This window comes from Astyanax mexicanus, chromosome 2 (genome assembly GCF_023375975.1).
Source record: "Astyanax mexicanus isolate ESR-SI-001 chromosome 2, AstMex3_surface, whole genome shotgun sequence".
Classification (NCBI taxonomy): Eukaryota; Metazoa; Chordata; class Actinopteri; order Characiformes; family Acestrorhamphidae; genus Astyanax; species Astyanax mexicanus.
In genome coordinates this window covers 52,807,851-52,833,433 of record NC_064409.1, presented here as the reverse complement: position 1 = coordinate 52,833,433, position 25,583 = coordinate 52,807,851, and the positions used below count along the sequence as shown (strand labels likewise).

At 37.4% G+C, this 25,583-nt stretch overlaps 3 protein-coding genes across 8 annotated transcripts; 1 reads left to right on the top strand and 2 right to left on the bottom strand.

Annotated features, from left to right (window-relative positions):
- The first annotated feature begins 808 nt into the window (after window positions 1–808).
- On the top strand, window positions 809–6,229 carry chid1 (chitinase domain containing 1). 5 transcript variants are annotated; one of them, XM_022672318.2, is made up of 13 exons: window positions 809–882; window positions 1,594–1,723; window positions 2,184–2,333; window positions 2,562–2,694; window positions 2,831–2,875; window positions 3,059–3,165; window positions 3,247–3,308; window positions 3,505–3,597; window positions 3,749–3,850; window positions 4,737–4,889; window positions 5,648–5,728; window positions 5,873–5,915; window positions 5,996–6,229. In XM_022672318.2, the coding sequence occupies exons 2-13, from the start codon at window positions 1,613–1,615 to the stop codon at window positions 6,092–6,094; spliced, it is 1,179 nt and encodes a 392-aa protein (XP_022528039.2). In that variant the 5' UTR covers window positions 809–882; window positions 1,594–1,612; the 3' UTR covers window positions 6,095–6,229. The 5 variants fall into 5 exon arrangements, with proteins under 5 accessions (XP_022528039.2, XP_007244360.2, XP_049330493.1 ...); XM_007244298.3 differs by having other exon boundaries at window positions 817–964; XM_049474536.1 differs by having other exon boundaries at window positions 823–964; window positions 1,666–1,723.
- Window positions 6,230–6,690: 461 nt separating this feature from the next.
- gatd1 (glutamine amidotransferase class 1 domain containing 1) lies at window positions 6,691–12,671 on the bottom strand. The gene is made up of 7 exons (XM_007244300.3): window positions 12,432–12,671; window positions 11,694–11,770; window positions 9,803–9,908; window positions 9,509–9,616; window positions 9,278–9,369; window positions 7,817–7,910; window positions 6,691–7,645 (listed from the first exon to the last, which is right to left on the bottom strand). The coding sequence occupies exons 1-7, from the start codon at window positions 12,478–12,480 to the stop codon at window positions 7,530–7,532; spliced, it is 642 nt and encodes a 213-aa protein (XP_007244362.3). The 5' UTR covers window positions 12,481–12,671; the 3' UTR covers window positions 6,691–7,529.
- Window positions 12,672–16,018: 3,347 nt separating this feature from the next.
- On the bottom strand, window positions 16,019–25,569 carry cd151 (CD151 molecule). Of its 2 annotated transcripts, XM_007244301.4 has the most exons (9): window positions 25,446–25,569; window positions 22,389–22,470; window positions 21,849–22,040; window positions 19,414–19,488; window positions 17,965–17,985; window positions 17,657–17,761; window positions 17,015–17,170; window positions 16,691–16,777; window positions 16,019–16,595 (listed from the first exon to the last, which is right to left on the bottom strand). In XM_007244301.4, the coding sequence occupies exons 2-9, from the start codon at window positions 22,467–22,469 to the stop codon at window positions 16,536–16,538; spliced, it is 777 nt and encodes a 258-aa protein (XP_007244363.1). In that variant the 5' UTR covers window position 22,470; window positions 25,446–25,569; the 3' UTR covers window positions 16,019–16,535. The 2 variants fall into 2 exon arrangements, with proteins under 2 accessions (XP_007244363.1, XP_007244364.1); XM_007244302.4 differs by lacking the exon at window positions 17,965–17,985 and having other exon boundaries at window positions 25,446–25,568.
- Window positions 25,570–25,583: the final 14 nt, after the last annotated feature.

Below are 25,583 nucleotides of genomic sequence, written 5' to 3'. Positions count from 1 at the left end.
CGGGGCAGCACGTGAAATACGGACATGTCCCGGGAAATACGGACGTTTGGTCACCCTATTCTATGGGTTTCTAGGTTAACACGTAATGTTAGGTACTTGTAATGCTTTTTAGGCTATGTATACAGTCATATCCTGTGTACATTACATTGTTGTCTAATTCAAAACGTCGAAATATTTTAATATCTCCTTATCTGCTGAAAAGATGTTGAAAAAGTAACACACCTGTAGAGTCTCTACACTGTCACTGGGTTTGAAGGTGCTTTTATCTCTTGGCCTTTGACAGTTTTAGTTGATTTTAATCAACTAATGGCTTACTTTTTAGCTTCTCTTTTGGGTAAGTTTGTTTAGTGAGTTAATTTTAAGACTTTGTGTAGATGTACTCTATCCTGTACATTCCTGTTCTTGTGCTGTTGCTACAGCCAAATTAATTGTGAGTGTCCTTTAGCCTAAACATTTAAAATAATGTAAACAATGTGATATTCTTCTGACTTCTTTCTCTAATAACTACACAACACAATACTTTTACTTTTAGTACTTGAGTAGAAAAAATTTAGAATGAACTACTTGCAATACTTAAATACCAAAAAATGTTGAATACTTTACTGCTACTTAAGTATGAAGTTTAAAGAACTCTTCAACTTCTACTCGAGTCATTTTTTGACAGAGTACTTGTACTTTTGCTCAAGTCTGGATCTCTAGTACTTTATATACTGTATGTCTGTGTTACTGAACTGCGCGGGCCATAGACTGTGCTGTGTGTCTGTTTTAGCGGCTTCTCGTTTAAAAACAGGAAGGAAGCGCGTGTACCAGCAGCCGGTCACGTGACCGTGTTCCCCGGTTGCACCAGCAGCTGACAGCGCTGTGTGAGGAAAGCTAACACAGGTACACAGGTGCACTGTTTTTTTGCCCGTCCGCTGAATTTTACAGTCTAGCAGCTGATGAATTTAAATCACAGGACATCTGGGTGAGTGTTGCCTCGTTATTTTACCTCATATCACAGCAGACCGAGTGATATCAGCGTTAACTGAGCAACACCAGTTTAACTGTGTTTAACTGTGTTTATGTGGCATACGGGCTGTAGCTGAACACCTAGCTAAAGCTCTACAAACCTGCCAGTGTTCATACGGTTAATCACACAGAGGCACTCCAAGAGAAATGCCCCATGGTCTTTGTATATGTATTTGAGAAAGCTAGTGAAACTCGTTGTTTAAAATCCTCATGTGTCTCAGAGCAGGAGAGCTGATGTCTGCTCTCTTCCTGTCACTGAGATCATCATTAAACAGACAGAAATCTGAGAATAGGCCTGCAGAAAGAAACCCTGTAAAAGCACTGAGCTAAATGATGATTTCCAGATGTAATGTACAGAGAAGTAACAGCAAAGAGTGAAGAGTCAGTAATGAGAGGGAGATACTTGAAGTTTACAGAGATCATACATTTGCTTTATACTGTGTAATTAAAATTCCTGTTATGAAATAAAAGCTGCTCTTGGGTTCACATAAACTAGACACTTTTTTTTGTAAAACCTTCAGTACAGCCTCGAGTCATTCTGATAGTATTTTTATAAGTATTGTATTGAAGAGTTTTTCCCCCCAGTACAGGAGAACAGACTGAGATGAGAGCCTTTCTGACACTTCTGTATGTCTGCATATCGATCCCTGTGATCAGAGGCACCCTCTCAAAAACAGATGCCAAGAAGTCCAGTGGTAAACTAACAGAGTCTGAGGTAAAATCAACTAAATACATCTTTTATAACAACAACAGATACACATCTGGATTGATTGTGGATGTAAGTGTGGCAGTCATGTAATTTGTTTTTCATAAATGGACATGTGGAAATTGGCTTCAGATCAATTTGGAATACAATCTTTCTGCATTAAATTTCACTGAAAGTTAACAAGATTAATTTCTTGCTGTTTTGTAGATACAAGGATTTTGAATGAAAGTGATGATATACAAATATAAGGATATAAGCAGTAGGACTTACGATTCAGTGTTTATCGATATATTTTAATACCATAGCCTGCAGAGGTTGTGAGAATCAATACATTATTCCAAAACAAATTATCCAGCTATACTTTGATATGTATTTTCTTACAACCCTAAGACACAGAATATACACAGAATTAATAAATCATTTAATGAAATACACTGAGATGATTTAACTGTTGCTTCCTTTTCCTTAGACAGCGGTAGCTGAGAGGCCGGTGCAGGAGCGGGGCCTGATAGTGACAGATCCCCAGTGGAGGGATGTAGTCAGAGAAGAAAAGAGATATTGCCCTCACACCATCTCAACACGCAACTTCCAGGGAACAGTTTTGGGCTACGTCACACCGGTGACTTTTTTTTTTACCTCATATTTGTGTTAATTTTCACCACTTTATCCAGGGCTCTCCTGTATATTGTAGACTTTAAAGAATACAGACGGAGACCACGTACCTTGTAACTTTGAACTCCACATTTCAAACAGCTAACATTGTAAATGTTACACCATACATAGCACAGGTTTTAACAAAACAACTGTGGAATATCTGTTCATTTTCTTTTACTGCTTCTTACTTTAGTGGAACTCACATGGCTACGATATTGCTAAGTTGTTTGGACCTAAACTGACCTCAGTATCACCAGTCTGGCTGCAGCTCCGACGCCGTGGGCCAGAAAGCTTCCATATCACCGGACTGCATGACCATGACCCTGGTAGGTGCATCCTATATATTTATGTTTCATCTCATATATCAATTTGAATAAAAACTCATTACAACAACTTCTATATTAATAATTATATTTGGATGGATGGATGGATGGATGGATTAATTTATTTACTTATTTACAGGTTGGGTTAAAGCTGTGAGGAAAGCAAATAAGAAAAATAAAATATGTAAGTATTTTCTTCATTTAGACTCACTGTGAATCCATGCATTATGTTCAGATGACTGAAACAGTTTTCTGGACGGAGAAAAAATCTTGTCATATACTATATTTCTGTTTTGATGGACTTGATTTAAGCTTGATTTGATTGTGAATGTTTCTAACTCCTTCAATGCTCACTCTTTTTTTGTAGTACCTCGGCTGTTATTTGATGGCTGGTCTTATCAGGATTATATGAGTGTGCTGGACAGTGAGGATGAGATTGAAGAGATTGGAAGAGAGGTTACCGAAGTGGCAAAGGTATCATGAAGTAGTATAATAAGGTAGCAATATTATGTATTTCTGTTCTGCAATTACTTTTTCCATTCTGTTACATTTCAGGCTGAGGGATTTGATGGCTACACTTTGGAACTTTGGAGTCAGCTGGGAGGAAACAAAAGAAAGTTAGTTTGTGTGTGTGTGTGTAAAAAGAGGGAGGGAGAGAAAGAGAGAGAGAGAGAGAGTCAAAAGAGAATATGTATGTCAGTATGAGACTGTGTTAAAACTGATTTTACATAATCCAACGTTTTCAGCAATTTTAACAGAGTTTCCCTGCACTGAGCTCACTGCTAAGAGTGTGTTGTGTTGTCTTTGTTACAGGGAGTTGGTCCACCTGATCACACACCTGTGCAAGTTCCTGAAGGCTGGGAAGCTTACCTGCATTCTGGTCATTCCTCCAGCTATCAGTCCTGGGTAAGTAAACCATCATTTAATGGTTTTGCTTTTACTTTTAAAGTATTTGCTGCTGTGCACGCCTGTCTACCTGTGCCTGAGGGTCTTGCACAGCTTTATATCTGGGATTCTGTGCATTAACAAAAGTTCCATGTTTTTGTTTTGGATTTAGGACAAACCAGGCGGGCATGTTTGGGCAGGAAGAGTTTGAGAAGTTGGCTCCAGTTGTGGATGGATTTAGTTTGATGACTTATGATTATTCCACTCCTGGCAGGTTGGACTCTTTCAGACTGTGCACACACTGAGACAGCAGGAAATGTCTTGTTTTTAAATCTGCAATTTGAAAACACTTTTAAAGTGATTCAAACTTTCGGACCAATTACTGGACGTTTAGTCAGGCTACCATCAACCATTTAGCAACAGAAGAAAAGAAGTGTGAAAAATGTGCTGAAATCTGACTCCACTTTATGTGCATTTGTGTCATGCAGCAGTATGAATGCAAAAGCTCATGCTTGGGGCTTTTGTATCTACTGTAACTGTAGATTATCACTTATTTATAAACGGAAATATAAGGAGGGTAGTCTGTTAATTCCACTACATGACATGCATGGCAGGGAGGCAGAACGCGGAAAACAACTGGAAAGGCAACTTACTGAATAGATAACATGCTTTCATCAGAAACAAGCACTTCTAAGAACCAAACTATGTCCAGTATAGGGAAATGTTTAAAACCAGACTTTGGTCCAGACTGCCCTTAATTAATTAAATGCAATATGTGAAATATCTCCAGTTTGCTCAAAGAAAATTACTTTTAGCGAGCAATACTACTCTGTGCCCATTTGGAAATGTAAACTAAATCTAACTTATGTCTGTTGTTACATTGTACTTAAAGCTGTAAATGCTTACTCAGATGTTTTATTCACAACCATCCATAGCAGTCCATAGTCATGCATCAGATAGCTGGCTTGCCATAACATAATTCCCAGCCTCTTACATGCTTGTTCACCTGTCCAATGACATTGTATTAGTGGCATTTCAAAAAAAGATGTGGTGCAACTTCACATGTCTGGGATGTTGCATGTGCTTGGTGGTGAGATGTGGTAATATGCTAGGGTGGTGTAAGTCCCATGTTAATCTTTTGACTTGTGGTGTGTCTATAGGCCTGGCCCCAGTTCCCCTCTGCCCTGGATGCGAGAGTGTGTGCTGAAACTTGCACCACAAACTCCGTGGAGACACAAGATACTGCTGGGACTAAACATGTATGGCCTGGACTTCTCTAGCCAAGGTGGAGCTGAGCCTCTGTTAGGGGGCAGGTATGGGTTCTGATGTTTTTCATCTAAAATATAACTAGTGAAACATAAAAAAAAAATCTATATAGCTCTCTGTGGCACTTTTGCATGTACAATCAACCCAGCTAATCATTAGACTTCTCTATTGATCCTGTAAATAATGTTATGTACAGAACATAAGGAAGATATAGGAAGATAAATTAGAAAATATTATGAGTCAACTGTTTTTAAAATGACGATTACGTTGACATTCAGAGGCCATGTAGCAGACAGACATACCTGGTCCACTTATTTATAAATGCCCTAAAGTAGGATTTGAGCTCTGAATGGTCTAGCAGACTAAGGGCATGATTTGAATTGATTATGCTGTGATCATGCTTCACCTTTAGCAGCTGGAGCCTGAGAGAGCACAGTTGGCCTTGTATAATTTGGGTGGATTGATAGCATTTTCTCCCCACATAACCCACAAAGCTAGTGAGATGTTGTTCCACACAGGCATCTGTTGTATGTCTTACTGTGTTTTCCTCCTGGTCCTGCTTTACCGTACTTTGACCCTACATTGCTAATAATAGAGGGAGTGCATATAAACTGAGATTAGATAATGGGCCTTCCAAATTGTGGAGTAAATGAGGTAAAATTTTGTATTTAATTTTAAAAATAAATTTAAAAAAGCATTAAATGAGCTTAAGAATTGGGGGTACAAAAAGAAATTTGTACAATTGAATAGGAAAAGAAAAACGTATGTCTCTTTGTCATATTTAATGCTTTTTGGTCTTTTGTAGGTACACTGATCTACTTAAGGAAGTGAAGCCTAAGCTACTTTGGGACGAGTACTCAGGAGAGCACTATTTCAATTACAGAAGGTTAGCTGTAATTTTAAGTATCTTCCTCACGTATTACATCTATTTCCTTTCTCTAATTCACTGCTTTCAAACTATTTGTTAGACCTGTTTATTAGAACAGTGCACAGTTAGAAATTATAATTCTGCTGGTTCCTTTTATTTCAGGAGTAATGGACTGAAACATGTAGTCTATTACCCAACTCTGAAGGTAAGGTCGTCTGTATTTTTGTAGTAAAACATTTATGACAAATATGGATAGAAATAACACTGATTATCCTTTCTTTTTAGTTCCTCCAGTTACGAATAGCACTGGCAGCAGAACTGGGCACAGGAATTTCTATGTGGGAACTTGGACAAGGCTTGGACTATTTCTACGACCTTTTCTAAATTGGACTGGGACCACTAATGCACACATGCACTCATACGAACCATGTTCCATCTTCCAAATGCTTATGTGTTGCAGTACATTGTTATTTAATATAAATCCAGTGCTAAGCATGCCAATAAAATTATTTTGTACTATTTCTGGTTTATTAAGAATGTATTGAACTAATGCTAATATTTCAGACAAATACAATACACTGTATGTTCAAATGTTTTTGGCCACACCATTTTCAAGACTGCATTCAGCTATTTTAGGTTGCATCCATTGCTGCCATAGATGTACACATGCGCACACACACACACACAAAATCTTTCTATTCCCTGTGGAAGTTCTGCCAATTGCATAGTACTATTATGCATAATGCGGACATGATTGGTATAAAGAGCTGTGAGCATTGAGCTGGGGAATTATACTCCTATGAAACATAAACTAATATGCAATTCTTTTTAAGAAAAGAAACCATGATTTGTTGTCCCAAAATGTTTGTCTACAAGTTTTTATATTTCACATTTATCTTTAGTATTTGACAGTATAATGAAAAACTGTCATTTCATAGTCACATACAGAAAAGATTAAAATACAAGACAGAAATACTATATGTGGTCAAAATGTTTTACTTAATATAGTTATTCAGCAACACAGTCTATATGAAAAATTAAAACATTTCAATTGAATCACATTCTGTATTCCCTGTAAATGGTGTAGTGACTACAGTGATTCTTTGTCACAATGTGAATCAACAACAAACATGATTATAAGGTTTGATTTTGAACCAACACTTATCACACAGAGTAATCTTCAAGTCCTCAGATATCATTACCTGCATCACACTGCAGACTTTGTGTCTTCCAATCAACACTACATTTTTTAACATGGCAATAAGACAATATAAGTAATTCAACATTAACATATATGGAATGGTCAGACGTTCCTATTTTATTCGTTTTCTACCTGCACTATTGTTCAAAAGTTCAGAATCACTTGTTTTTACTGTGTAAACCAGAACCAAACATATTTATCTGCAACCAAAAAGGTTTTATAACACTGAAAACACTGATTTCAAACTTTTGAATCAAAGTGTTTTTAGAGACAAAAATGAAAGATGCCTATACTTGAAGGTTTTACAGGATTACAGGAATATCACATGACTTCCTGTGAGAAAATAACAGGACATACAGTCTTTCTCTGCACTTGTTGTTGTTTTTTTTTTTGAGTAAGACAAATGTCTAAAGTGCCTCCAAACTCCAACTATTCGGTAATTGGAAACTTTATACTTTAAGGCAACAAAATGGTCACATTCACAGATATCGTTTTTCATTTCTATATTTTCATGCAATGTTGTATTTGGTCCACATGTCCATCATGTAGCACTGTCCTCTCCTGGCTTCACCAAACAGTCCAGGTGACGGTGAATTAGAGCTCCTGAATGGGAGTCTTTTACCGGCCATTACAGAGCAGGATGAGGTTGTTGACTGCAGCTGTGGTGGACTGAACATTCTGACCAGTCACTAGGTGGCGATCTAGCACCACATGTACTGCATCCTCTTGACTGGCTGCAAATAAAAGCGAAAAACAAATATAAAAAAAAATGTATTATTGCTACACTAAAAACACGATATGTCATACACTAGGCTTGAGTATGCTTATATAAGTGCAGCCCTGACTAAATCTTGATATTCTTACAGTACTGCAGAAATTGTATTGTATAGCCTGAAGGTCTTCACCTGTGTATGATCCTCCATTATCTTTCACAAAGTCCTCCACGATCAGAGGAAGGTTGGCAAAATCTGGAGAACGCACCAACTCAAACACAGAAGGCTGAGAGACAGAAAGAGCGAGAGGGATACAGAGTAAAAAATGAGCTTTACTCTGTAGTATCTTTCACAGAATTTTCTTTTTTTCTTAATTGTGTTCCAACTGGTCAACAAGCCTGTTTAGACCTGGCATTAACATGATTTTTTGGTATTAAGACTGTACTGAGAGCATGGGAACCTATGCATAGTACAGGTATCTGGTGGGACACAGTTGAGAAACGTACCTGTATGTGTATGTACAAGGTGGAGAGTGGAGCGGTGTGAATAAAAGTTGAGAGTTAATGCTACACCCAGTGTCTCCCTTCTGAGTGCATTGCAATGCAACAGTAAAGCATAATAGTACAAAGACCACGTCTGAAGTTCATTTTACAGCATACAAATTATGTGTAACACACCCCAGGGTTTAGATTAATTAAACCATATTCAAAGGTGGACAGAGATGAAAAAAAATGCCTTTTACGCGATCACATTTTGTCAAGCAAGCAGATATACATACTAATAATAATTATTACCATGTATCTTGGATTCTATAATTTACCCATGACAGATTACAGCAGTACAGACTGAGTTCTGTTGAGTTGCAAGTACTGTACGAGCACCGCATATGTATACTTGAAAATCATTATGGACATTTGAGAATCATCAGTGGTTCTTCTGCATTGTAGAACCACAGCAGCTGCTTTAAACTGTTCAGTCCCCTGGAGTGGCAAGAAGGTTGTTTATCTGAAGTTAAAACAGATCTCATCAGGTCACACAAGGCACACATTTCAGTACAATCAATGTAAACAGCATCAGGTCTTAGTATATCCAGATAACATCCAGAAACAAAACAAGGTACACTTTAATGCCAAATGTAAACAGGTTTGATATGTATTTAAACTGAAGAAATATTCTATCTATGCATCTTTAATAATGGTCCTAAACTGATGAATTCCACAATCCTACAAAATTTAACATATTCCAAATAAGAAAACATTTCTGAATGTCAGAAACTGTGAACACTGAAAAGTGTGTTTTAAGAAGAATGTTTAACTTAAGTAAGATTGATGAATGAGGTCTACTTGCAGTACATAGACATCTACAGTGGCTTGTCATTCCTTAGTCAGAGTCATGCCCATAAAAAGAACTTTTAAGCAGTTTTCATGAACAATGTTTTGATTTTTCCTTTGAACGCCACATGATCCTTCAAATTACAAGGGTGTTTAGTGGTCAAAATAATAATAATGCTACACACTGGTTCCCTCATACAGAACTGACGCAGACTACTGTTAGAAGGTAACATTCAGGAGACCTCTTTAAATGGTATGACAAATGTAAGACTTGCATGTGGGCTTCTAAACACAAGGTATTAATGTGTTTACTGACACTTACTCCAGTCAGGCTGTATCCACTAAATATCCATTTCTGTCCTTCTGTGGCACAACAGAGACCAGAAACGCCCTGTCCTACAGCACAGACAGGCTCTGAAACACACAAACACACACACATAATTTCTGCCTCACATGATATTCCTTACTTTAGAAAACAACTCTTCATACTGAACCATGAGCCTTTATAAACCGCTATGACCCCAACAGGTCCTACTGTACACTAATCTCTTACTCTTCTGAGAGATGAAGTGGGCTAGAATGCGTGCCAGTGAGCCACTGTGTGCGAGGTCATTCAAAGCTCCTGGACAGTCTGGTATCAGCAGGGCCTGGTAACGAGCACCTAGGAGCAGAGTACAAACACTAATCAGCACCTGCAATTCAAGACCAACTTGATACAAACCTCTAGTACCCTGTGGTAGTACATTGCAGCACATGCTAATCTATATCACTACAAAAACCGGTTAAAACAATAACATATTATTAATGGAAAAAAAAATAAAAGCTTTAGTGAAGAAAACAGTTCCACCATCAATGGATTCCAGTTTGGCAGGATTGGCGTAGGGCTTGATGCTGAAGTCCTGAACCCACCGAGAGCAGCTTTCATCAACCCCAGTGAAGTCAATGGGCTTCCCCTGTCAGAGGCAAGACATAAAAAATGTTTTGATTTCAGTGGTGCTACAATAGTACTAATACCTACACTACACAAGGTGAAACAACTTTAATGCAATATAAAAATGTTTTAAATTAAAGCCACTGTCAAAAACCTGAAACCTGGGGACCCAGATCTCTACTCAAACAGGTCCACTACAAAAAGAAATGCGTTAATTATTTAAAGAGTATTATCCATGCAAACTACATGTTTATATACATGTATAGTGTGGGGTCTGTTATGATGGGATAAAAGTGAAACCAGTTTTAGACCAGCCTTTGCTGATAGCTGTTTTAGATTATATAAATTAGTCTTGATTGGCCATAGTGGTTGAAAAGCTCGTCATCCAAGACAAAGTTAATACCATAGGACATACCAGCGTACCAGATAAACCATCACAATCAAATAAAAACATACTCTTTACTGGTCAAGATTAGGGGTGGCACAATACATCGATACACTGTATGATGTGAAATATGCAAATATATGTAAAACCTAGGTGTTCTAAACTCCCAGGTCTTTTCCCTCAATTCTGCTTATTAAAGTTTCACTTCTCTATGTGGTGTTAATCATCAAATGTATGCATCTCACGGTGGGGCTGCTGAAATCGGCACAAATTAGGCACAACACCTGCGCAAACTAACAAGGTGCTTCTACAAGGCGAAATCTGAGATCAGTGAAGGTGCTGACTGCAGGATACACATGTGGGCAAAATTGTTGGTACCCCTCGGTTAATGAAAGAAAAAACACAAAGGTCACAGAAATAACTTGAATCTGACAAAAGTAATAATAAATAAAAAGGCTACAAAAATGAACAAATACAATTCTGACATTGGTTTTTAACCATGCTTTAACAGAATTATTTTAAAAAATAAACTCATGAAACAGGCCTGGACCGAAATAATGGTACCCTTAACTTAATATTTATTTTGCACAACCTTTTGAGGCAATCCCTGCAATCAAATGATTCCTGTACCTGTTCATGGGTTTTGAGTTTCAGTTCCTTCCAAAGATGCTCAATAGGATTTAGGTCAGGGCTCTTAGAAGGCCACTTCAGAAGAGTCCAATGTTTTCCTAATAGCCATTCTTGGGTGTTTTTAGCTGTGTGTTTTGGGTCATTATCCTGTTGCAAGACCCATGTCCTGCGACTGAGACCATGCTTTCTGACACTGGGCAGCACATTTCTCTCTAAAATGCGTTGATAGTCTTGCGATTTTATTGTACCCTGCACAGAACATAACTGCGCCTCCTACATGTTTCACAGTGGGGACAGTGCTTATATATATATATATATATATATATATATATATATATATATATATATATATATATATATATATATATATATATATTAACATGCTGTACATTTTTTTAATGTTATTATGATTACTATTGTTATGTTGATTTTTCACAAGGCTGATTTTTGGTGCCCTATGCGCAGTGTAGTGAAGAGTAGTTGTCAAAATCTGTGAAACTGACAATATATCCATAACCTCTGGTATTTTCTTACTTATGAGTATTTTATCCTCTTCAGTAACACAGAAGCTGTGTAGTATCATAGAGAATTGTCTTGTGATATAGCAAGTATTGCAGAATATTTTAGTACTGTGATTTCATCATTACTGTGATGTTAGGCCTGTGATTCATAACCCTAATTTAAGAGCCTGAAATGGCCAAGCTGTTCTTGTTTTTATACATTAAAAGAAAAGTACAGTACAGTTGCACCCCTGAAATGTAGTGAACACATAATTCAAAAGTTAGCTCTCACCCCAGGTGTGGCTGTCTGGAGGTTGAATACTGGACTGCAGAGGGAGAAGGACTGCTGGAAAGATCGAGCACACACTCCTTAAAACAGAAAGAGTGTATAATTATAAAAACAGATTTTTTAAAAGCTGTATAAATTTCCAGTCTGTCACTTAATTTAACTTATGAAGTGATATACTGAACATCCAGCGCATTACAGATAGGACAGTGTGTGAATGTGTGGTTCACCTGACCTTTTTTAGGTTACAGAATGTAAGTGAGTGCTGTGTTAGTACTGGGGATGAAATTAGTTCCTTTTAAAAGTGTATTTTTTAGTTTCTACAAATATTTTCCTAAAATGTAACCATTTAAAAGTCTAAATTAATGTTTTAATTTCTATATAAATAGTTTTGACCTGGTTTGTCTGGAACAAAAATGTTCAAAATAATAATTAGGAAAATGCTGTCGTTTATGTTTTATTATGATTTTAACCATATTTTTTAAAGTAATGTACCAGCAATAAGAGACACACATGAATAAGCTGCTCTCTGAATTTATATGATCCAGTTTTGAATTTGGTAAAGCAATAGCGTTAGTGATCAATATTCAGCAGGGTCTGTGCTTTTATGGGTTAATTACTGCAGCGTTTAATGTGGAAAAGAAAATAGAAAATAAGAAAAAAAAGCCAGATCCGCCTCTTTACAACAAAGAGTGTTTTATTTTTATTAAACACTGTAGATATGGGTGAGGTTCAGACTCGTACCTTGAGGCGCTGCGCTGGCCACTATAAGGCAGGTGGCTTTAGAAGTCATCGCGCTGTTTACAGACCCGCTCCGCTCCGCTGAACCTCACTAAAAACACCGACCAACAGTCCCAAAGGCACACAGTGAATAAACCTGAACACAGCACGAGTAAAAGCGCACTCAACTTTATTCACAGCAGAGAGAAAAATATATACGTTTTTTTTTTCATTGTTCCATCGACTAAAGTTTCCCCTCGAAACAGCAGTTCTATATATTTAGTTCCGCAGTACAAACCTCACTGTACAATTCCCACAATTACAGTGTTTTTCATTTAAAACCTCTCTGTTTTACACTGTAACCAATTCATCTATTATTTGTACAGTAAATTAATACAGTAAATAGCTGTTTAACAATGCTCCGGTGTAAAACTTTAATACACAATTCATCTTGGGATGCCCTGAGAAAACAGCTGCCACCGGTGTAGCTATATAACAGTAAAATCTGAAAAAAAAAAAAATGCTTTCCCACAAATGTACTGCTTTGTTGAGAGACTAAACACCAGAATAAACCACATAAATCTACCACATGCAGAAGTTTCCTAAATGTTACCCAATTATACTCTGTAAAATGTAACATACAGAATATATTAAAAATAATTTAAGCAACATTCGGTTCTTACATTCTGAGAGAGAAACTCAACTCACCATTATTGTGGAGATACTTGTTCTTGGGTATTCTGTTATATTTTATATAATGGTTGACAGTCTGGATACATTGTTGAAGATAAAGTTGCTGTGTTTTCTTTCTGCAAAGCAATACATTTGCAGGTCCTCTGGTGACAGTATATTAGTGCTATTTTAAGTGAAATTTCTTTACAGTGTATGGTGAAGTAATTTTACACTACTTCATTAGCACCTAAATATTCTTTTATATGGTTTCTGTAAAGTATAATTACAGTATTATAATGCATTTACTTATGCCAAAACGTACATTAAGAAAGCTGTAACATTCTGTAATTTTAGAGTAAACTACTGTTATTATACACTAATAAGCTGTAAAAAATTCTCCCCAGTAAATTACTGTAGTTTTGCAATCCTTTATTGGCAACTTTTTTGCAGCTTTTATTTTAGAGTGTACAATAAAGTAGCACAAAAGATTAGTAAAAACACAAAGCTTGATTGACATAAGAGTGCAGAAATATTCCCACATTATACATACAGTGCTTTTATGTAAATAAAAAGGACACATACTGTGAATTATATACTATGATAGCTAGATAAATGCTATAGCAAAATAGGTTCAAATGTGTGCTTCTTACTTTAAAACAAACATTTTATATTAAAAATGCTATTATTCATACTGTAAAAAGGTTTCGTTGTAAAATGCTAACCCACGACTAATCTATTAGAGCATTATAGCAGAGAAGAGTGTGGTGTTTTTAGGCAAAACTAGATTTAACATTATACAGTGTAGCAAAATATGCAATAAGCAATATTTTAGTCTTGCCAGTGGATGACAAAACATGTATTTCAACCTTTAAAAGCAGATGTTCAAGTTTCCAGTAAAGAGGTTATATGCAGGGATATACCAATTCAACAACTTTAGGGTTGCTAGATTGAACAGATTTAGTGTTATCTCCATACAATATGGGGCAGCTTCCTAGACCTAGTCTTGGACTACACAGTATTTAAATTGAGATTTTCCACTAAAAGGAAAAACATAGTTTAAGATTAGGCTTAATCTCTGTCCAGGGAACTGCCACATATGTTCACTGTTCATTTTTTGTTACTGAAGTCAAGGATATTAACAGGGAGTTTCTTCCTTTTTTGGGAAGATGTTTACACTAGATGGTGGAACATTGCTGTGAGGATGCGATTATATTCAACCACAACAACATTAGTGAGATCAGGTACTGACACTGGATCACAAACGTCACTCCACCCAATGCTTAGGAATTTATACTCCTCTAGCTGAAACCTGAGGATTGGGCCTGTTGGCTCATATACTGCTGCTCCAGAGTGTCAATTTTTATTAGATGTGCTTTTCTGTAGCGCATACAGGATGTGTATGTCTTATAGTATTCATTAATTAGAAGACATACAGTGAGTCCAAGAAGTATTTGATCCCTTGCTGATTTTCTTTGTTTGCCCACTAATAAAGACACTATCCTTCTGCACTTTTAAAGGTAGATATATTCTAACATGGAGAGACAGGATATCAAGACAAAAATCCAGAATATAATTTTAAAGAATATATTTTAATTAATTTGTTTTTCAATGAGGAAAATAAGTATTTGATCCCTCTTGCCAAACACACTCAATACTTAGTGGCAAAGCCTTTGTTTGCAAGCACAGCGGTGAGACGTTTGTTGTAGTTAACCACAAGTTTAGCACACACACCAGGGGGAATTTTGGCCCACTCTTTGCAGATCCTCTCTAAATCATGAAGGTTGGTGGGCTGTCGCTTGGCAACTCTGACCTTCAGCTCCCTCCATAGATTTTCGATCGGATTGAGGTCTGGCGACTGGCTGGGCCACTCCATGACCTTAATGTGATTTTTCTTGAGCTAATCCTTTGCTGTATGTTTAGGGTCGTTATCATGTTGGAAGACCCAACCACGGCCCATTTTCAGATCCCTGGCAGAGGGGAGGAGGATGTCCCTCAGGATTGTGCGGTACATGGCTCCATCCATCTTCCCAGTGATGCGGTGAAGTAGCCCTGTACCCTTGGCAGAGAAACACCCCCAAAACATTATGCTTCCACCTCCATGCTTGACGGTGGGCACAGTGTTCTTGGGGTCATAGGCAGCATTTTTCTTCCTCCACACATGGCGGGTGGAGTTGAGGCCAAAAAGTTCAATTTTGGTCTCGTCTGACCACAAAACCTTCTCCCAATAACTTGGTTCATCTTTCAAATGATCATTGGCATACTTGAGGCGCGCCTCCACATGTGCTCTCTTCAGCAGGGGTACCTTTCCGGCACTGCAGGATGTGAATCCATTGTTGCGCAAAGTGTTGCCAATTGTTTCCTTGCAAACTGTGGTCCCAGCTGCCTTCAGGTCATTTGCTAACTCCTGCCGAGTGGTTGCAGGACGATTTCTGACCGTTCTCAGCATCATTGCCACCCCACGAGGCGAAATCTTCTTTGGAGCACCGGGCCGAGGTCTGTTGATTGTCATGTTATACTCTTTAAACTTTCTGATAATTGCACCAATAGTTGTTACTTTCACATCCAACACCTTACTAATCTTTTTGTAGCCCATTCCAGCTTTGTGAAGGTCAACAATTCTGACTCTGAGGTCCTGTGACAGCTCTTTGGTTTTACCCATGTTGGAGACTTGAAATCTGTGTGATCTGTCTGATTCTGTGGACAGGTGTTTTTCACACAAGTGATTAGTGAGAACAGGTGGCTTCAGGTCAGGTAACAAGTTGATTGGGAGTGTCTAACTGGTCTGTAAAAGCCAGAACTGCTAATGAATACTAAGGGATCAAATACTTATTTCACTCCATGAAATACAAATCAATTAATATATATTCCTTAGATTTATTTTCTGGATTTTCTTTTTAATATTCTGTCTCTCCATGTAAGAATACATCTACCATTAAAAGTATAGAATGATCATGTCTTTATTAGTGGGCCAACGAAGAAAATCAGCAAGGGATCAAATACTTCTTGGACTCACTGTATCTGGATACATCTGGAAACATGTATTACCTAGACAATCTGGACAATGTATCGTTACACTAATAAATTCTTCAAGCAGTTCATTTGTACATCAATCGCTGGAGTCTGTCTCAGAAATGGAGAAACACTAAACAATGACTTCAGTATTTAAAAACAAAAACAATCCTCTAATGGTTTAGCATGTAGACTACACAGATCTAGGCTTTAAGCTCTCTAAAATGCAAAGATTGTCTTTCAATTTTTTATCAAATAGCCTGGACCTTTTCTTGTAAAAATGGCTGCCCTGCAGCCACAGTAACTTCTGTATCACATGCTGCATTTGATAATTTTATCACACATCACAAATTATTTACATTGCATAGCAGCACAAAACAGCAGAGGGTGAGAAGGCCAAAGGATGCCTGGGTGGATTTTTGGAGTTTTAGGGTAGGATAATGGATCTCAGTAAGGTTCATCCTTTAAACTTCGATACAAACAGCAGGTGAAGAGCATTCCCAAAATCTTGAAAAGAACAAAAATGACATATATAAATACTATTTTTTTCATATATGAGTAGCAAAAGATAACATTAATTAGGAAATGTTGTGATTGATTACCTGTAGGAACGCAATTCCAATCCCTACTGCACCCAATATCTGCAAGTGCTGAAGGATAAACTCTTCTAGCTTAGATATGCAGCCTCCCTGATAAAAAGAGAAAAGATTCCTCATTACAATGAAGTATCAAAGTAAGCATATTTAAGTACGATATTGAAGTGTCCCAAGTAAAAGTAACCAAAGAATTGTGTGTTAAAACCAAAAACAACTACAGACCCTTTAGAACTACTGCTACCCTTTACACAGATATATTTCTATGTTAACTAATATCACAGCAGATCAGGTCTACACTCCTTAATGATAGAGTTAACATGTGAGGCAGACCTCTACTTTGTAGATGTTGGATGGGTGGTCTCTCAATCCACAGTGGTCAGTGGGGGTCTTGCAGCAGCTGTCAGGCACCAGCCGGCCGTCAGCAAATGTGTGAATCCAGGTTCCCTGCTGCCAGTCTGCCGAGCTGTTACTTCCGCAGCATTTCAGCTGTATCATAGAGATGATAGATGTGGGAAAAAGGGAAACATTCAATGTGTTGTTGACAAGCACTGTCCTCAGTTAAAAGGCTGAAGATTTGTGAGGTAATACAGTACTAGCGGCTACATCTCAGTTCCACACGCCCATTACAAGATACATTACTACATAATTTACATATCATTGATGTTACACAAATGTGTTCCTTACTCTCATAATTACATAGTGTAGACATTAGTTTTATAATTTTCACTTAACAATATGTCATGAATAAAAATTGTATTATTAACCTAGAAATAAGACTTAATTATACAACAGTTTGTCCACTTTATATTAAACATTCAACAGCTATTTGAACTATGAACTATATATAACATAATTATATAATGATTGGGAGCGACATCAAAACAAGTAGAGAGATTGGAGAGATTTAACTGTTAATAAATTTAACATGTTTTATAGCTCTCTTCAAAGTCAATTTACTGCAGAAACACTTACATCCTGCTGGAGTTTGTCTACAGCTCTGGTCACATGGTCCTCTCCAGGCTGCTGGTATTTTTGCACCATGGTTTCCTTCAGGTCCGCCCTCAGCTCCTCATTCAGCTGCGTAGAGAAACAAAGTGAAATTAGACCAGTATGAATGCAAAACAGTGGTATATGTTGTAAATAGACATTTTATACAGTCATATTCTGGATACATTCGATATAATTTAAAAAACTAATAAGGTTAAAGTGTCATTACAGGTTGTGAGCAGTTTGAAAAAGAGGAAGAAAGAAGGATATCTGAAAGTGTGGTAGAGGTTTACCTGATAGCAGAAAGGGAAACACTAAAACAAGACGACGTGGAGGAGGAAGAAAGAAAGGGTTTAGGACGACGAATAAGGTCAAGACATGGAAGACATGCAGGCATTGTCATACATTTAACAGATAATGGAGTGAAAATGACTCAAACGGCATTAAATCTATGTTTTGTCTCAGTTACAGATTTTATTAATGTTGAAGATACTAAAGATTCAGAGTGTTATTTATTAACTTTTATATTTTACTGGACATTGTTTCTTTACACGTTTAGTATGTAATTAGAAAAACATTGTTTTTCAGATGTAGTCCCCCATTCCCTATTTCCAAGGGGAATACATTTCAGAAAAAATAAGGGGTTAAAATGTAAACTTTGGTAAAGTAGTTTGGAATGAAATGTTCAGTTAAGTTCAGTTAAGTTTATCATTTGTAATTTTATTTCAAAATGTTCCCCAATTTACACGGCCAATTACCCAACCCACTCATTTAGGACCCCTCCCTATCACTAGTGGGATGAAGACCAGCACATGCTTTGAAGTCAGCATCACAGCAAGCTCGGAGGAAAGTGCAGCAACTCAGTTCTGATACATCAGCTCACAGATGCCTCGTGCTGATTAACATCATCCTTTGGAGTGATGTAGAGAGAGAACGCCATCTACCCACCCAGAGAGAGCAAAGCCAATTTTGCTCTCTCAGGGCTTCAGCAGCTGATGACAAGCTACATGAACAGGATTCGAATCAGCGATCTCCTGATAATAGTGGCAAGCGCATTGGTCTGCTGGATCACTCAGAGTATGCCACTAGTTCATTATTATCAATATTACATATAAAAACCAGGAAGTTCAGGTAGTGTAGATAAATTTCTGGTAATTTCTGAGAAATAAAAAAAATGCCTTCATTTATTTAGCTCAATAATATTGGTTACTATCATTACTACTGTTAATAAATCAGACTTTCTCTACAACACACCACATCACACCAAACCAATCTGAACTACTGCATTCACACTTCAGTGGCTGAATAATGTGGCAGTACTCTAAGGGTCAGCTCCCTACAACAATGCTTGAGAAACATTAACCACTCTGACCCAATCCAAATATTATATTTTAGTTAGGAATTCATGAGTTTCAAAAGGTAAACATCCGTGTGCTCAAGCACACATTACAATCACTGACTTATTGACCTGTAGAGGAATATGGCTACAGTGAAGTAAACATGCAATGACATATTGGAAACTACCTACTCAACCTACAGAGTTAAGTAATCCCTGTTATTTACATGCATGTACTGAGTGTTTTTGAAAGTTTAATAAAGGAAAGGCAATGGAAGAGGTTAAGGATCACCAAAACAAAGGTCAGCATGACTGAAAATAACTTTGATAGTAACAGAAGAGTCTCAGAAGGACAGAATGGCAATTTGTAAATCTAACTAAAGGCAGTACAAGGACATCATTTTACCTCTTGATAATACACATAGGCCAACACTCCAGCAGTGATCTCCAGCAGGAATATTAACAGCAGCAAAACAAAGAACTGAAAAAAGGTCAAAGAAAGAACACAGTAAGAAATTATAGAAATAGTCAATATTAATACAATATTGTTCATATTGGCACTAGTTTTACAGTACCACAGTTAATTAAAATGTAATTAATAAAAAAGTTTCATGTGAGCTAAAGCTGTTTTTAACATTTTACCCCAGTCAATAATTATTTTCATAATGGATTAATCTGCTGATTTCTCGATCACCTGTTTGATTATTTAGCTATCAAACGGGAGATATTCTCTGTTCGGTTGCATCTTTTACAAAACTGCTTTTAATATGCATGGTATGATAACCATCAGTTTTATACTAGTTTTGAATACTTAACAACAGTTGACGTGGAAAGCAGTTTATTATTATTACATCATTAGGAATACAATATCTAGGCATAAGTTACTACAGTTGCAAAAAAAGCCCTGATGCACCGATGTTTGCAGTGGTCGCTAATAAAATGTAGATGCTTCATCTTATTCGTAAAAAGAGACAAACAGAATCGAACAAATTAGTTTAGGATAGATTTTTCTTTGTAGCCATGCCTTGCGTGTTTATATTTATTAAGCAAATTTGACACTTCTAGTCTAACACAGAGGTTCACTTACTTTTTCAAGCATGCACTGTAATGCCAGATAAATGCAAATAAAATTTGTTTTTACTATTTCTAAATAAATAGTGTTTAAGACAAGACATGTCAAAATGTTTGTGAACATGTTCCCTTCTATCAAATGCATTCAGTTACATTAAGTTGCGGACACTGCTGACCCAGATGTGCAAGTGCACACAGCTTGTCTAGTCCTTACAGACAAAAAATTTCAAGGAAACAGGACTCTTTGGAGTAGACAAACATGAACCTATTGGCACCATGGCTAATGACTAGTATGAGCTATGAGGGCATAAAGTCCCCAGTTTTGAGCTGTAGAGCAGCAGAATTGTGTTCTCTGGGATGATGATGCCCCATCCAATACTTTTGGGATAAGTTGGGAATGTGGTGGGTTGGTGATCATCCAACATCTGGACCTTATTGTTGCTCTTGTCACAGGAATGCTCTAAAACTTTATTGAAAGTGTTCCCTGGACAGTACAGACAGCTACTCCAACAAACAGAGCATAATTTATTTTTTAATATCCGTAATTGCAAAAGAAACAACGAATAAACAGTCCCAATAGATTTGTTCCCAGAACTCCAGAGACACTTTTTGAAGAGAGTAACAGTTAATGAATGAGAACAGTAACAGTTAAACAGAACTTGACCTTGCCTTCAACAGTAAGAGAGACAGACAGATGTCTATCAGTTGTTGAAAAGTAAAACACTAGTGTTAAATAAGCCTCACACACACACAAACTCTCTCTTTCTCTCTGACACACACTCCTACACCTCTCTACACCTCCCTTCCTGTGTGGAGACTTTTGCTCACACAGTTCTCTCCCCTTCATTCCTGCAGCCAAGCCCCCCACCCTCCATGCCCCTCATTCCTCAGCTGTGACTCAGTTGCCCACTCGGTGCTCTTAAAGACACACAGCAGGTTATTTAAATCACACATATTGACAGTGTTATGACAAGACACCCATGCACGTGCATATGGTCTAATTTAGACAGGACTGTCAAATGACGTCGGTGTGAAAAGCACATACAGAAGCTTTTACAGTACAGCGAATGCTACTTCTGCAGGAACAGAAGCCATAAGTTCTTCTAAGAGCTGATTCCATGTTTTACACTATAATATTAATAAAAACTCAAAAGGACAATCTTCCCTACAGTTTCTCTGGACATTAGTAGTGTAGGGGGACGTCAAGCCAGCCAGTGTAAAACATTTTCCATGACTATATTTAGAATGAAGGACAGTTTTTTGGCAGTGCCCTGTACTATTCAGAAAATGCTCTTGTTTAAACTCTTGTTAAACTTCCATAGAGCTAAGAATATGCATAATGTTGATAATGTGTGGGTGGCAGCCTTTTACCATTCACATTATAAAATATTAAACCAGAATACAATTAATTTTACTGTGCTAAATAAAACATGGGCAAATATGTCCACCTCTTCAGTTACAGCCTCATTATCTTCTGTAACGTTTATGCTGAACTAACAGTAACATCCCATATTTTATTTGGGAAATCAACAGGGCGGTCGTTCTGTTGCTTTTATTATAGCAATTTGACTGTGAAGAAATGTCTTGATTTTACAAAGCTCTAATCATCCAATACATCTCTAAATCTAATGCATTATATTTCTGTACAAAAGAAAGGTTCATATGCAAAATAGTGTAAAAAAATACAATGAAAACTAATGTACTAACAAAAGAAAAACACATTGGATGTATCTAGTTTTGACCAATGGATTGGTGGTTTCCACAACTCACCACAATCAGAAGTGCTCTGCTCTCTTTAATGGTTGCACAGCAGCCCAGGACTCCAGTAAGCATGACGATAGCTCCTGCTGCAATCAGGATGTAGGCAGCTAAGGAGTACGTGCTGGAGGACAGTAGACTGATATAGTCACTTTTGTCCACTAAAGTCCACAGCCCCACTGCCATCACAGCACCTCCAGACAACTGGGATAGACAGAGCAACAGATTTGCAGAATATAATTTACGACTTTTATTGTAATATAAAAAGCATAATGTCAGATAACTACTTATTTTTTTTTCAGACAAATGTTAAGATTTGACATTTATATTTCAAACCGATATTTGATATATAAATTGTACGCTATTTTGACTATATATTAAACTTAAAAAAATAACTCCTAATTTAAACCTAGACACATACATTATATAACATGAGGAACTGACTGATAGCTAACTGTATATAAGTCAGCTGTAGTTTGAGGAATGTGAAAATTCCACATAAAAATAAAACTAAAAATAAAAATAAAAGTTTTTGTCAATAGTTAGACTGACCCAGAAGAGCAGATTAAAGGTGAAAAGCAGGTATTTGAGGCAAATCGTCCCACATGTGTTTGTCTTGTCCTCGTTTGCCATCCTGGAGAAAGACAAACATAATCATACTTTTTACATTTTTTAAACACCAGCAGGATGGTAAATATTTTCTGTTGAATAGACCAAATCTACTGCACTTAAAACACCAATCCATGGATTTCATTTTAACTTTAGACTCTACTCTTCTTTTTTACATAAAATATGTTTAGTACATGTATCTCCATTATGAGTGGACATTATGACTGATTGTGTCTGCTCTACCTAATCTCTACCTAAAAACAGGCAGTCATGTTGGATCTTTCTGACACTCATAACATGCCTAATATCTTGTCCCAAAATTAAATTTACTGAAAATACATATTCTTATTTTGCACCCTAATAATTTCAGCATTTAAGCAAGATTTTATAGTGAATATACAGTTTATTGTAATAGGCTTTTATAATAGATACGTTATTCTGCACACTAATAGTTAGGTTCATAAGGACAATATAAATATATGTAGAAAACAGGGTACATTTTGTCTTCTCAAAATAATGTTATTTTAGACTTGGATAAATTACAAAATAGTTGTTGCAATTTTATCATGCAGCCCTAGCACCAAATACGAATGTGGTATTTGAGGATGTGACCACTTTTTCTTATCCATGTAAAGCTCAGTCTTTATCATATCTCTGCAGTGGCATGCTCTGTGATTCATCCTGGCCCTCCTACGCCGTGTGTGTGTGTGTGAGAAAGACAGACAGACTTTTACTACTGTGTGACCCCCACTGGGCAGCGAGCCGCCGTGGGCAGATATATCTGTCACTGTCTGAGTAACACTACCCTGCTGTCTCCTCTGCAGTATGGAAATGAAGGGAGTCCCAAAACTGTCCACACAGAGTCAGAGCCAGATTGACTCACTTGTGGCTTTACACGTTTCTGTTTACTGGTCTAGGTGCTGCTGGTCATTGCCCTGGTTCTCATGAGAAAGGCTTGAGATATACTCTACACGTTACTTCTGTATGTGTTATTATTTGGAGTAACGCTAAGATTATTAACAGTGATTACTAGTGTTTGAGAGCACTTACACTGCGTATGCCCTGAACCGCAAGATATTTAGTACCATCTGTGTCTGATTTAGCTCTGGGCTGACATCGCCCAAAGGCATTTGATGCTAGAAATGAATCACTGCAGTGCAAAGAACAGCTCACATCTCAATACTTCTCACAGGTCTATCTGTTTTTCTTTCTGCCTGGCTGTCTATCTTTACTGTGGGTCACTTCTGAAGACAGGAAGTCTTGTCCTGGACTACACATTATTTGGAATGACTAATCTCTTACTGGCAAACTGACCACATACTGTATACTAACATTTGTAGACACATTATTCAGTGTTTCTTCTAAAACACTAGGTAGGCTATGCACAAGTACTATGCAAAACTATTGCAATACTGTATTGATTCTCAAAACTATAGTCAATTTCTAATCTATAATGTGCCAAAAAGGTGGCATCAATCAATAAACTGGGGAAAACTAAAGTAAAAGGAGGCTCTAGGACCCATTTGGGCCACTTGTAGCCTATATACAAGATGAGATACCGTTGGACATGAGGGCATAGAGATTCAGTATGACATTTGCTCACAGATGCTGCAGCTGGATCTGTAGATCCTGTGCACTCATTAGTTCCTAAAGCTGCTGTCTTAGCTGGTCCCATAAATGGTTGAATGATGACAAATCTGTTGCTTGGGCAGGCCAAGATAATCTGGCAGAGACATTCCTGGGAAACATTCGCTGTGTGTGGGTGAGCATTATCCTGCTAAAAAATGCCAATTGGAAGCACTATCATGAGAGGCAATACATGTGGACAGAGTATGTCCTGCACATATAACTGAACTGTTAGTGCCCATTGTTTGACTACTAGGAGTGACTGACTGTTATATGTGATGGCTCACCAGAACATCACACCAGTAGTTGGAGCATTTTTAAGCAGAATTGAAGCACTCACCATGAGGTCTCCACACCCAAACCAAACCATCAAGACCATTTTAGTCCAGGTTTTCTGTTCATAAAATGACTGCAGGAGTGCTTGTTATTGTTGTTCGTTGTACTACAAGCTGGACCATTGTAATGAGAAACTCATTACGAACTCATCTTGTACACATATTTCTTAGTTGGTGATTAAAGAGATTGCATTTATATTGTCTGGGGTCTTGTTTGCAGTTATCCATGTTTGTCTATAATAAAGAAGAATGTAAGCCTTGTATACTTTTAAAAATTAATGAAATATTGTTCACAAAAAATAAACAGGATGTCTACAAATTAAATCAGTGTGGTTAATTATGTATTTTAATTATGGATTATACGTCTGTACATATAGAACCTGCCAGATAGAATCTCTGTAGATATACCTGTGTTCCTGTCATGTACCTTACAAACACTGTTATGCGGTACATACATTTTTCCTTAGCAGACATATAAGGGGCATATTTTGCACCTTGTTTAAAATGTAAATGCTGCTTTTAAAAATTAACTGATCATGCATGCTATTCTTAAAGAAGTGAATCACAGTCCACTACTTGGTAAACAAGGGAAACTGTCCCCACACTGTAACCTTAGTGTTTACAGCAGGTAAGATTTTTTTAGCTTTTGGAGTTAATTTTTGGGTCTCTGATGTATGTGATGGCAGTGCTGGGCTGCAGCTACACAACACCATGTGTGGAATGTGTTTTATCTGTTTATAATGCAGCACAGATCCACCTCTGCGCTCCAACACACACCAGCGACCCTCCGTATACCAGCACCATAAACAACACCCACTTAAAGGGTGGCCAATACCAGGCTCTTCAAAACCACAAAACCATGTGAAAAATACAGAGAAAATGTGTTTATCAAACACAGCCCACAATAAAGTGACTAATTAATGACCTGTTCACACTCTGTCCATTTGACTCCTACAGAAGGTCACTAACTCTCAGACTGAAGAAAATGTTCTTAGAGAAAACTAAAAGTAGAAACACCCAAGACACAGAGTTCACCTACCTGCTGCTGAAGAGACTGAACCAGAAGCGGAGAAACGAAGCTGCGCTACTAATCAACTTTTCACACCAAAACTATTTTTACCGCGACTAGCGGAGCTGTCCGAATGAGGTTACTGCGCATGCGCAGCGCCAGAGCGCT